At 40.0% G+C, this 13,389-nt stretch overlaps 1 protein-coding gene across 1 annotated transcript; it reads right to left on the bottom strand.

Annotated features, from left to right (window-relative positions):
* Positions 1 to 845: 845 nt before the first annotated feature.
* Positions 846 to 10,658, bottom strand: GZMK (granzyme K). The gene is made up of 5 exons (NM_001266310.1): positions 10,554 to 10,658; positions 10,132 to 10,279; positions 4,386 to 4,536; positions 3,340 to 3,609; positions 846 to 1,216 (listed from the first exon to the last, which is right to left on the bottom strand). Exons 1-5 carry the CDS (start codon positions 10,615 to 10,617, stop codon positions 1,055 to 1,057), a joined length of 795 nt encoding a protein of 264 aa, NP_001253239.1. The 5' UTR covers positions 10,618 to 10,658; the 3' UTR covers positions 846 to 1,054.
* Positions 10,659 to 13,389: the final 2,731 nt, after the last annotated feature.

Raw genomic sequence — 13,389 nt, 5'->3', positions numbered from 1 at the left:
CAGACCATCACAGTGTCCTTTTTTTGGAAAAGAGGGACCGTGGAAAAAAGTTCTCTCTAGTTTTAGTTCCAGTACCAGCGGTCCTACTTCTGGGTAAACAATTTATTTTTATTTCCTGGACACTGTAATTCATATAATTGATTGTGTTGCTCTTTCTTGCATTGGCCAAAGCATACAGTCAAATGTGAATCCTTCTAGCAAATGTATAGAAAGAAACTTGTGGCACTATCAGTACCATGTGACTACTTAGCCTTCATCTTCTCTTTCTTACTCTCATTTCCCCATTGTCCCAATACTTTCATCAATTTGTTTTTAATTCTGCATTTTGTTTTGTTGCAGGTGTTTTTGTACATTGCTTTAAGTCCTTTCTAGAACAAAATATGACATATATAAATAAAAAATACTGTCCAAACATTTGTATAAGCTGCTTGCTTGAATTGGGATATTTATATTTATGATTTATATTTAAAAAATACAAACTCATAGAAGCTTAGAGTAGAATCGGGTTGCCAGAGGATGGGAGTGGTGGGGAAATAGGGAGCTGCTATTCAACTGGCATGAAGTTTAATTTATAGGAGATGAAGCAGTTCTAGAGATCTGCACTGCAAGATCATGCCTATAGTTAACAATAATGTATCGCACTCTTAAACATTTGTTGAAAGGGCCTATCTCATGTTTAATGTTATCACAACAATGAAAACAACCCAACAACTTAGGATGATCCAGCAGAAGTCACACCTGGTTGAAGGTGGTACCATTACTGTTTTGTTCAGTGACCTTATTGCCCTTTGGGGAGTGTGGGTGGAATGGGGGTAGATATTACTTCATGTGATAAAAGACAAACAGAGAGTCTTCTAAATTTTATTTAGAATAAAACCAGCATGGTAGAAATACATCAGTGATACAAGAGAAAAAGAACTTGATTCCTTAATAAAATGACTTACAAGTACAAAAATGGACCCCATCTTGTGTTCTGCTTTACTTACATCCAACTCTAACCTGTGAGCATATTAGGAAAAAAGAAGCAAGTGCATCCAAGAAAATCATTTGTAACTTAATTTGTATGAGGTGGGGCAAGGTTGCTTTTGATCCAAGTCTGGTATTTCTTGTTTAGCAGGGTGTAGATTCCAGGCTTTTTGGCGACACCACATTCATGACCTCCAGAGACTATGGCATGGAAGACACCTTTACAAATCAAGGGGCCCCCTGAATCACCCTGGAAAGAAGAAAAAGGGAAAATATGTGGTGAGAAGCTGTTGGAATTTTTTTTTTAAGCACCAACTGTTGATTGTTCAAAGGAGTATTATCTGGGTCGTTGCTTTCTTTATGTCCTGGAGAGTGTCTGACACTGCCTTTTACTCGTTATAGGTTCTCTATATGCCTGTCTCTGTCTAGGACTATGTTTCTGCCTACTTGCTTCTCTGTTTATGTCTCTAACTATGACTATGACTATGCCTCTGCCTCTGTCTCGGTGTCCATGTCCTTGTCTCCGTTTTGTCCCTATCTATGTCTACTTTCCTCTGGGAATCAATGACTGTTGACTATTTATTAAAGAATGGATAAGGTTTTAAATAATCCACTGAAATAAAATAATCTTTTAAAGTTGTATATTTCATTTTGATGCTCATAGACCTAAAATCAAATTGCTATTGAGAGTAGCAGAAAAGAGCAATGTATTGTAGTAAATGTCTTGATGGCAGGAATTATATGTTCTCTGTTACTTATTTATTTTTTTGCATCCTCACATGGTTGGACATAGTGCTATGTATATGTACCACACTTAGTAAATACTTAGTGAATGAAATGATTTTTGAAGATTCACTCTAACAGCAAAACATGTAACTAAATTCTATCAAGTGAAGGGAAAGAGCTATAGAGGGGATGGCATGGTCTTTTAATGAAGAGCTGGCTTCTTTGAAGACCAGCCTTTCTCTTTGCTAATGTTCACATTGCAAACTGCAGTGCCTTGTACTTTGGTCAACCATGATAACAGATGTTTAGGAGGGTGATGGTCTTGGGTACTGCAGATGCAAAAGACATTTGAAGTCATCATATCCTCTTCCCCAATAATACTTAATATAGTATGAAATGAATACTGTATTCTAATTTTTTAAAAAATTAGTAATTCATTTGTACTATATATTAGTATAGTTCATATAAACATGAACACCTATTTTTTTCTTTACCATCTTAGTAAACAAAAGATTTTGAAAAATATAATGACTCTTGTTCCTTTTTTTAAGACAGGATCTCATTTTGTCACACAGGCTGGAATGCAGTGGCAAGATCTCGGCTCACTTCAGCCTCAACCTCCTGGTCTCAGGTGATCCTCCCACCTCAGCCTCCTGAGTAGGTGGGACTACAGGCATATGCCACCATGCCCGGCTAATTTTTGTATTTTTTGTAGAGACAGGTTTTCACCATGTTGCCCAGGCTGGTCTCAAACTCCTGAGTTCAAGAGATCCACCCACCTTGGCCTCCCAAAGTGCTGGGATTACAGGTGTGAGCCACTGTGCCTGGCCTTTTGTTTCTTTTTGTTAGTCAGCAGTATGGTCTGAATGTTTGATTCCTCCGAATTCATATGTTGCAATCCTCACTCCCAAGGTGAGGGTATTAGGAGGTGGGGCCTTTGGGAGGTGATTAGGTCATGGAGGTGAAGGCTTCATAAATGAGATTAGTTCCCTTATTAAAGAGGCCTAAGAGAGACCCCTCACCCCATCTACCATGTGAGATTAGAGTGAAAAGAAGCCGTTTATGAACCAGAAAGTAGGCCCTCCCCAGACACCAAATGTGCTAGTGCCTTGATCTTGATCTTGAACAGAATAAAGTTCTGTTATTTATAAGCCACCGAGTTTATGGTATTTTGTGGTGGCAGCCCAAACAGACGAAGACAGTCAGTCAGCATTACTTATGAAACACATACTGTATATTTGAGCTTTTTGCATTTGAGTCTTATAAGACCTCCTTATTGATTAATCCGCAAGGTGGTTCTTTAAATAAGTTATCTTCTAATCACCACTAGTGACTTCAGGGTTGGTAGACTTTCTAAGGAGGATAACACCTCTCATAGGAAGCCTGTAAAAGTTGTCAGATATAGTCTATTATCCTGATTAACAAACATTTAGTGGGTGCTTATGAAGCATTGGGGAAGTTTTTACAATCCATTCACATTGGTAGATGAAAAAGAATAGAGAATGCTGTGCAGGAATGGAGAGAAAGTGTTTAGAATTGTGGTTTTGTATTCTCTATGCCCCTCCCTCCTCCTCAGTGTCAGTGAGCAATGGAAGCTTGGCTACTGTACAGCGCTCCGGGATGCCTGTTTAAAAGAGAGATTCTTACCTTACAGGAATCCTTCTGGCCTTTGGCATCTCCTGCACAGACCATGTCTTTGGTGATAAAAGGGTCGCGATTGTAGTAACTTTGGCTGTTGCAAAGTTTTCGACTTAGGACAGTAACAGTGACTTCTCGCAGGGTATCAGAAGGTCTTAAGAAATCTGGGTTGGTGGCTCCCCAGCCAGTAACCTCGCATTTGGTTCCAGATCTAAGATAGGTTTTGGATCTTACGTGGAGCAGCTTGACATGTTTATTGAGTTTTGCGGCTGTTTGAAGCTGACAGATTGATAAAAGATTGAATTATTTCTTTCCCAGTAGTATTCTGATGCTAGCCTGTGCGTTGTATGTGTGGTCTCCGTCTTAGGCAGGCGTCCCTGTTCTGGAATCTACTTTGGTGGTGGCCTGCAGCTGCATTTGTGGTTGTTGCTTTTCTGACCATGCTCTCTACTCCCCGAGGAGCTCACTGAGGCTTGGGGAGGGAGCTTATAGACAGCAGGAATTTTGTCCAGTCTCGAGCAAACTGGCCTTTGCCCTGCATTGGATGGTTTTGTGTGGAATAACATCCATAGGTCATGACTTTGAGGGCTGGGCTGCTTCCTGCTGGATAGGACCCTTGAGTATGGTCTAGACCAAGTTTGGACTAGACTAAGTGTGGTCTAGACTAAGTTGTAACTTGCTGCTGAGCCCCTGAAGTCACTTGGTTGGCTCTGTTGTATAAACAACTGTTGTATTTTTTACTTGCTAATGAGAAAAGCATTTGGGAGAAAAGCTTTCAGTGTGGATCCTTGGGCTTTGTAAGATGTTCCCCTCCTACATATGTGAGTATCAGAGTTGCTTTTCCTTGTATAAACGCAGCCCTGATACATTTGTGATAAATTCTTGTTTCTTTCAAGGCAGTATATGGAATAACATGGGCCCTTATAAAATATATCATAATCACCTCAAACATGGGGAGGGTGCTAACAAAATGCTTTTGTGCAGGTGATTAACTAATTGAGCCATCCTGTATAAAAATGTTGACAAAATAGAAGGAAGGCAATGCTGCTACCTACCTTAACCAGCATAATATCATTTGATTGAGGATCTGATGTAAATCTTGGGAATGGTATAAATTTTTTAATCTCCAATATTTGTTTGGAGGCCTCATTCTTTGAGAGAGAGTGTGCTCCTAAAACCACAGTGGGAGACTGGCCTTTGGTAAACCTAAAAAAAGCAAAGAGAATGAAAGCAGCAGAATGATTCCCAAATCCCCCAGTGGGGAGTAGTGATGGTGGAGAGGGTTATATACATAGAGAAACAAGGGCTATCTCCAAGGTAAACTGCTTAAGATTAGGTGGAGTGACAAAGGTCTTAGAGGACCCCAGCATGAATTGATATTAAGGGCCAAATGACTTGCCCTTAATCCCATCCCAAACCAATTCCCTGGAATTGCAAAAGAATATCAGAACTTGTATCCAACTGGGGAAGGAAAAGGAGTGAAATCCTAATTGACTTAGATCAAGTTTAAAACAAAATTGTGTTCATTTATGTAAAAATAAAGGAAATTATATTTCATGAGTTTGTAGTTTGAGATTTACACCAACTACCATTAAAATTTTTTTATTGTGGTAAAATATACATAACAAAATTTACCTTTTTAACCATTCTTAAATGTACAGTTTGGTGGTATGAAGGACATGTATATTGTTATTCATCCACCACTATCATCTCCAGAACCCCAGAACGTTTTTATCTTCCCAACATTAGGTGTTTTAATAATTAAGGTAGCCAGGTGCAGTGGCTCACGCCTGTAATCCCAGCCACTGGGGAGACTGAGGTGGGAGGATCATTTGAGGCCAGGAGTTTGAGAGCAGCCTGGGCAACACAGTGAGACCCCCAATCTCTAAAAAAATATTAAGGGGCACAGTGGTGCCTACTGGGCACGGTGGTGCATGCCTATAGTCCCAGCTGTTTGAGACGCTGAAGCAGGAGGCATTGCCTGAGCCCAGGAGCTGGAGGCTGAAGTGTCACAGCCTAGATGACAGAACAAGGCCCCATCTCTTAAAAACAAACAAACAAACAAACAAGCAAACACCACGAAGACCCCCACCCTACACTTGCTCACCCACATGCCTAGACCTCATCTCAGGTCAATGTGGGGAAGTAAGGCCCATTACATGGCAGTCAGATATTCAATTTGTCCTGTCCCCTCAATTAGAACAAAGATTTGGTCAAGAAAGGAAAACTTTCCTCAAGGGAAGAAAATAGTGCTAATTTGAAATGAAGATACTTTAAAGTTAGTAGTCATTCCATCAGGGGGATTTATAGGGTACGAACTGGTGAGTCAGGTGAAGAAATAGATTTGTTTTTTGGCTTTTTTTTAACCTTTTTTTTTGAGACGGAGTCTTGTTCTGTTACCCAGGCTGGAGTTCAGTGGCATGATCTCGGCTCACAGCAATCTCTGCCTCCCAGATCAAGCGATTCTCCTGCCTCAGCCTCTCAAGAGGCTGGGACTACAGGTGTGTGCCACCACGCCTGGCTAATTTTTGTAGTTTTAGTAAAGACAGGGTTTCGCCATGTTGGCCAGGATGGTCTCGATCTCCTGACCTCAGGTGATCTACTGGCCTCAGCCTCCCAAAGTGCTGGGATTACAAGTGTGAGTCTCTGTGCTCGGCAGGTTTGTTTTTTACATCTCTGGTCATACACAGTTCTAGTACCAGTGTTACAACAGTGCCACAATTGATCAGATTTACTCTTTGTTGGATAAAATTACATTTACAGCAGTGATAAAGTAGAAATAATTTTTAGAGATTTTGGCAGTACTGTAGAGCCATTTGTATACTACAGATATATTCCATTACAGTGTCTGTCTTTATGAAGCCCACCTCAGATCTTTTAATTGTATTTGTTTATGTGTAACTATTTCTTTTGTACTTGAAAAAGCTACCAAAGTAGATTGCAGTAAAAACACACATACTCATGCATACAGGTTAATAAAGACTAATAAAAGTTACAAAGAGCACAGAAACATACAGAAAAAGGAAGACATGATTGTTTCAGATTTGGAAAATGAGCAAATGCCTGTGGTGGAGTGGGTTTGCTTATGGCAGAGCTGTGACCGCCTGGAATGACCACTTTTTGGTTTGTACCAAAAGAGGTTATTTTTATTTATTTTGGGAATTCCAGCTCTATTTGTTGAAAAGTTTGCCTATTGCAAAATCAGGATGGGGTGGAAATTTCTCATAGGATGTGGACTGGATTTCCTAGGATTGATTTGAATTTGAATTCAAATTCAACATACCCACTAAACCCAAAACTTTGTAGGAGAAGGGTGACAAAAATCTTCAGGATGAATGCTCTAACAGAAAGGTGGGCACGTGCCTAAATGACTCACACAAAGAAGGCTGTGAAGTACAAATGAGAGGTATGGAAGGTGGACTTTCACTAAGGGAGGGGTGCTGAAAAAATGTCTGTTTTTTTTTTTTCATCTTTTACTAATTTCCTCGGCGAGTCATTGCCTTTGAAATGTTTTGGTTATTTTTGTCTCCACTGGGATGTGTTAAGACCAAAAACAACCCAAGCAGACCATTATTCCTTCTGAACTTTCAATTTCTAGATATCCTTCAACTGTAATCTGTGCTACTGAGGTCAAGTTTTCTGCCCACGGGATACCTGGAATTACTTGAGTTCTAGGATCCCACCTCCTTAGCTAAACTGAAGTCTGAATTCACACAAAGGAGAAGTGATAATACCAGTGTTTTTGAGTTGCGCAACACAGTGTTTCCCCAAGTGCAGTCTTCAGACTTGCTTCAGAATCACCTGGAGGTATTGGCTTAAAATGTGGTTTCCTGAGTCCCACCCTGAACTTTCCTGGAAGAGAATCATATACGGAGCAGAACGACAGTGGGGCTTATAGTAGGTCTGCTGAAGATATCTGTAAACATTGTCTCAACTGAGCCTAACAACAACCTTTCTCAAGGCTGGTAAAGCTGATGGGCTGTGTATTCATTACCAGTAAAATATTGTTCTTTGACTGGTCCAAGGTGACACACCTCATAAATAGGGGAATCAGGATCCAAATTTGGCTTTTGGTGACTCCCAGTCCAGTGCTCTTTCCTCAATCCCTCTTTGAACCCCGTGCCAACCCCCTTGAAGCCTCTTCTTTTCTCTGCCAGCCTGCCTGGACGCTTAGCAGTGTTTCTGTTTAGACCCACCCCTTGAGGTCTGGCAGCAAAGGCAGGGTCCCTATGTCTTGGAGATTTCTCTTGCCTAAGAGAGAGGGAGAAGAACTTGGCTGTCAGACAGGGAGGTCTTCCCAGTCTTATCTCGTCAACATCAGATTAGTTCCTTGGTTATTACCATGGAAGGCACAGATAATTGTATAACAGTACTCGATAACATCTATGAAGTTCTTTGTGTTCTGTGTTAAGCATTTTACAAAGCTTCCCTCATTTAAACCTAACAACAGCGTGGTGAGATAGGTATTATGATAATCTCCATTTTAGAGATGAAGAAATTGAGGTTCAGGTAAGCAAATAAACTTGAGGACCTTTGCCTCCAGGAGGCACATCCAGGCAGGATTAAAGCTCATTTGGCTTGAATCTAGAGCCTGAACATTGAACCATTTTGTTCCAGGAGCCTTGAGCATTTGAGATGGAGTGAGGCCGTGTGGAAGGGGCTGTGGAAGGTTCCATCTAACACCTTGCTAGGCAGGTTGGGGCAGGGGGAAGTGCTCTGTGAGGGGGTCTGGGAGAGAATCAGGAGAACAGGGTATAACAGCTGGTGAGAGTTTTGCTTCTGGTAAGTTAAAATGCTGAAAATAAGTTTGTACAGGACATTTTAATCAATTTCCTTTTATATTTGACATGGCAACTAATAAAGGGGCCAGGATACTGAGGGAGGAGCTGTGTGGATGGCTGGTGAGAAGGGATCACTCCCAGGTTTGACCTTCTTCACAATTTTGCTGAGAGAGAGGCTTGGGGCAAACTATTCCCACAGGATACTGGGGAGTACATTTGTGGGAAGCCACCATTGAGCTATTTCGTAAATATTTTGAATTTCATAAAGCTTAATATTTTTCCAACCACCGATCTGCCTACTTTTTACACCCAAGTGTCCTGTAGAGGAAATGCGTTCTACATATTTTGGAGTTCTTTATACCCCAGCCATTTAAAATGATATTTAGCAATAGTTTGTTTTAAGAAAAAAAAAAAAAAAACAAAAAAAACAACCTCTAAGACCTCTCTCCAGTGTTTTTTTTATAATCTCTTTCCCCAGTTTGAGAATCCACTTCTCATGACTTAAATCCACTTGACAAAATTTAAAATTCAACTTAGTAATATTATTTAACTTCCTATAACACTTTATGGCTAGTGAAACACTTTTTCATACACCATGTTTCAGGCCTAGTCAAAGAAAGAAAGAAAGAAAGATCTTTAAACGTATTTCTTTCTTTCCATCCAATGTTTGTTGAACATTTAAAAGTCAAGCTCTCTGTCTGGGGAGGTTATAGACCATTTGAATGTGTATCATGAGCATATTTGAAGATGTGCATATTTTGCATTAAATGAACATTTACTGACAGTTCCCCACTCTGTCTCTCTCATCTCGCGGGGGCAAGTGCCCTGGAGAAGAGAGAAGTGATGGGGATGAGAGTGTGATTTCTATGAGGGCAAGAACCCCATGTAAATGAAGTAACCATATTAAATTGGAAATCAGTGGGTTGCTATTTAGAGATAGCAGAAGGTCTCCCTGTCTGCAGGCTTCAAAACTTCAATTTGTGATCAAACAGTTCCATTTAAATGGGGCAATCAGACAAAACCCCCAAAGCATGGAAAAGCAAATCAATTGAGTTGTTCTGTTTAGATATAGACAATGCCTGGAGAGCAAACCATGACAGCTAAGAGAGATCTTTAAGTGAAAGAAAAGGAGAAGGCTCCATTTCAGCTTATTGGGCAAGAAACATAAGGAAACATACACACAAACAAAAAACAAAACCAAAAACCCTAAGCAAACAAACAAAACAACAAACACCAAATTAGTTTTCTACTGGCATTTCCTTTTGTGATGGTTGCAGCATCCCAAGAGGGGTTTTGTGCTTTATTAGCTGAAGTAAGAGAATCCTACGCCAAAATGGACTTTGGGAGGTTTTACTCTGTCTTCAGAAAAGCTTTCATTCTAAGTATCCGAGAAAATAAATCTCTCATTATCTTTCTCTTTTTAGAAGTCATCAATAACTTGTTTTTTTTTTTTTTTTTTCCACCTAGGAAAGTTGTAAGTGGTGAGTAGCTACTGTTAGGAGTGGCAAAGTAGGCTTCTCATGCGTATAATACTAATGATAATAGCTGCAATTTTTTTGTGCTTACTAAATGTGCCAAGCATGCTAAAATACTTAACAGAAACAGATACTATTCTCAAACCCCACAAAGCAGGTATGATATTATTATTACCCCTTTGTAAAATGGGGAAGCTCAGAGCACAGAGCAAGCTCTGGTTGTCTGATTTCCTCTTGAGCAGTGGATCTAACAAGGTCAAGAATACTGTTGCTTCAAATATTACCGTTACTGTGTTCCCTGCATTATACAGAGGACTTGAATTTGTCTAACATCTTGCCTGGGAAAAGCAGCTCAGTTCTCTCTGAAAAGGAAAACCCAGGCCAGAAAGCATGGATGTGGAAGAAGGTAAGTAAATGCCACCAGTTGGTCAGTGACCACAGAAACTAACTGTAGGTCAAATTCTCACTCAGGAGAGGTAAGCTTCTCTTATAGCTATAATACATTGCAGAAAAAACACATGCCTGGAAAAGTGTGGCGGACTTACGGATATTGGCAGTGGGCCGCTGTCAGCACCCACTGTGGATCAATCAGAACACCTCCACAAACGTGATGTCCGCCATACTGGATGGAGGCCATAAATGGCCTGGAGTGAGGTGACACTTCTTTCCCTCCAATAATTTCCATATTGAAACCTACAAAAGTAGACCAAAAGATTTCACACAAAAGATCTAAACAGACTGTTTCATGTAATTCTTCCAATGACAGGCACTATATTATTTTCAAAGCTTAAAGAACAACAATAACCCTACCTAAAAGCTACAATAATTTTACTGATGAAAAATTTGTATAATACATTACAGTTCAGAAAGATAGGAATGATTGTGAAAATAATTTTCATCTATAATATAACAATATGGTCAGTAGAAATTCATTTAAAGTTTACATGTAGATATAGGAGATACTTACACACAGGAGTCATACAAGCCCCAGCTATTAGGAAAAACAGAGAAAAGGAAGAAAACTTAGTCATTTTAAAGACTTAGATTTAAGAAGCCCAGATGAAATGCTTTGATTGTGTGATGAAGGAAGAAGATTCTGAAGACTGCGTTTGGTTCTTGTAAGTTTTGACTTTCTCACCACAAGTGTTCTAGGGGTAAGATTGTTTTCACACCTAGGTGTAAATGTTATGTATCAGTTTGGGGACTTTCAGGTCTGTGCTTTTAGCACTTTTTTGTTTTGTATTGTTTTGAGATGCAGTCTCCCTCTGTCACCCAGGCTGGAGTGCAGTGGCTCTATCTTGGCTCACTGCAGGCTCTGCCTCCCGGGTTCACGCTATTCTCCTGCCTCAGCCTCCCGAGTAGATGGGACTGACTACCTGTGCTCACCATCACGCCCAGCTAATTGCTTTTAGCACTTTTTTGGGAGAGGTATGTGGGCCATAAAGAACTCCTATTTGGGGATACCATCTGTAATATCTGTATCAGAGTACTTATGTTATAAATAAAATTTATACTATATATGTATATAATATTTATAAATGAAAAATATCCATGCAGTAAGAATGTAATGAAGTTTCAGACAGAGTTCAAAGATGTCCATTGCTCTCAAGCAATACTTACTATTTTTCCTGGCACAAAATGGTGCCTATCGTATTTCATTCTTCTCTCTTTTTCATTTGAACATAGATATGGTTACCTCACAATGTGGCTTAGCTAAAGCCTGAGCATCATCCAGAGAAAGCCAAATGTTTTGCAGCAAACATCCCTACTCATGTCGTTTTTCTAAGTTTGCCCAAATTTGGTTAAATTTTAGTTACATTTTTGTGAGATTTCATAATGTTATTAAAGGTGAGCATTGGCAACTATTTTTGATTCAGAGTCTCTCTTTTACTCACTTTTAACTGAAAATGGCTGTATGCTTTTCCAGGGACTTAATAATAATGTCTTTTAAAAATAAAGGACTGCATTTTGTACTTCTCCCCAGAGCAGATGACAATGCGTTGCCAGGCCTTCAATAAAAAAGGTATTAGACTCAAGATTCTACAAGATTCTGTTGGTACCAGACACTGATCAGCAGTGCAAATATAAAATGAATACAAATAGATCACGCACCAGAATGCCAACCACTTCCTAGAAATACTGATCAAAATTTGCATTACATCAACAGATCTTTCTTTTAAGATGTATGCATTCTGTCTTCCATTCATTTTAGAAAGGAGAATTAAAATCCAGAACTTTTATGCTCAGCAGATTGCAAGAGATTCCTATCACATTGTTTTCTAGCACAGAAAGTAGGAATAATAATAATTAATATTATAATTATATATTCTAACTTAATAATATATAAGTAAAATGCCTGAAGTTATTTCCAAAATTCTTTTTATGTGATCATTTATGGTTTCATTTCTATGTCTTTGAGGAAAGCAGGACAACTATTATATTTACATTACAATGGAAGAAATAAGTTCCAAGAGGCTAAGTAATTTGCCGAAGGCAACACAGCTTATGACCTAGACCAAATCACCTGCCTGACCTCCCTGTATGTTAACTTACATGTGAATGAGTACTCTGCCAGAACACAGAATTTTATAAAAAGCCTGCTTCCCTTGTACAGGGATGTGGCAACAGCAAAGCCTTCTACATATTAAACGGAATGAACAAAACCAATGCAGAGCAGTGACTTCCTGCCAGAGAGAGCAGAAGGTGAGATAAGGAGGAGCCAGGTTAAGAAAAGCCACAAGCTTAATAAACCAAACTTATTACTCCCACTCAAATGTCCCTGTGAATTTTCAAGTCATCTTTGTCACTGTTGATGTGCCTTGGATGGCTTTACTGTGTGCCATTGTTCCACATTGGAAGGCGGACAGGATGGCATCTGTTCCCTGCTACATCCCAGTGATGCTGGGATCATAAGGAAGATGGTGTGTGACAGGTAGAAGTCATCTGAACTCTAAGGAAGAAATAAATTGTAAAGGACAAAGCTTCGTGTGTGTGTGTGTGTGTGTGTGTGTGTGTGTGTGTGGTGGGGGAAATGGGAATGGTTACAAACATCTCTCAGCTGCTTATTTCTGAGGAGTAAGGACTAAAGTCCACATAGCATTGTACAAATTACTGAACGTTTTTAGCTGTATTTCCAGGGAAGTGGTTGTCCTTAGTCTTGTTTTATGGATAAAGAAACGGAAATGCAGGGACTTGCTTGAGATTACCGCGTTAGTAGGTGGCCCTTAAGCGCCTATGTGCTGGCTCCCAGCTCCATGTTCCTTTCAACCTGACTACATGCATGCCTCTTTTGAGAAGTCCCTGGGGGCTTAGATGCTCTGAGAGACAAGCTGGCTGTGCAGAAGAGAAAAAGGGTTTAGCCATATGCACTGCGTGCAATTAGACATGGGTGAGATTTAGTTCAGTTGGGAAGGGTCTCATAACTCTTTCTTGTAGCTGACTTGGAAAATTCTGAGAATCATGTTGGTTAATAGCAATGAGTTATTTGGTTTTGGCTTCAGACCAATTAGCCAGTTAATAGTATCATTTGTTATTATATTCAAGATCCTGGATTTGAGAACAGTGGGCTGTGTAACATGATGAGCTCGGTGATCTAATTTATTTCTGGGTGTTGGTTTTCGTTCTGTTGAGTCTGCTGCAGGGAGGGCCGTGTTTGCTTTGGATGGCTTTACAGCAGCTGTACCGGACTGAGCAAGTGCAAGGCCGTGCTCAGAGCAGGGCTGGCCTTCACACGTCGTGGCCTTGTGGTTCTCCTTTGCTGTGTTTAGCTGTCTTTCTTGCTGCTCTTAGAGATGTTGTTTCTG

This window comes from Macaca mulatta, chromosome 6 (assembly GCF_049350105.2).
Source record: "Macaca mulatta isolate MMU2019108-1 chromosome 6, T2T-MMU8v2.0, whole genome shotgun sequence".
Classification (NCBI taxonomy): domain Eukaryota; kingdom Metazoa; phylum Chordata; class Mammalia; order Primates; family Cercopithecidae; genus Macaca; species Macaca mulatta.
Note: the sequence above shows the minus strand (reverse complement) of the source record. Positions and strands in the feature narration are given on the sequence as shown.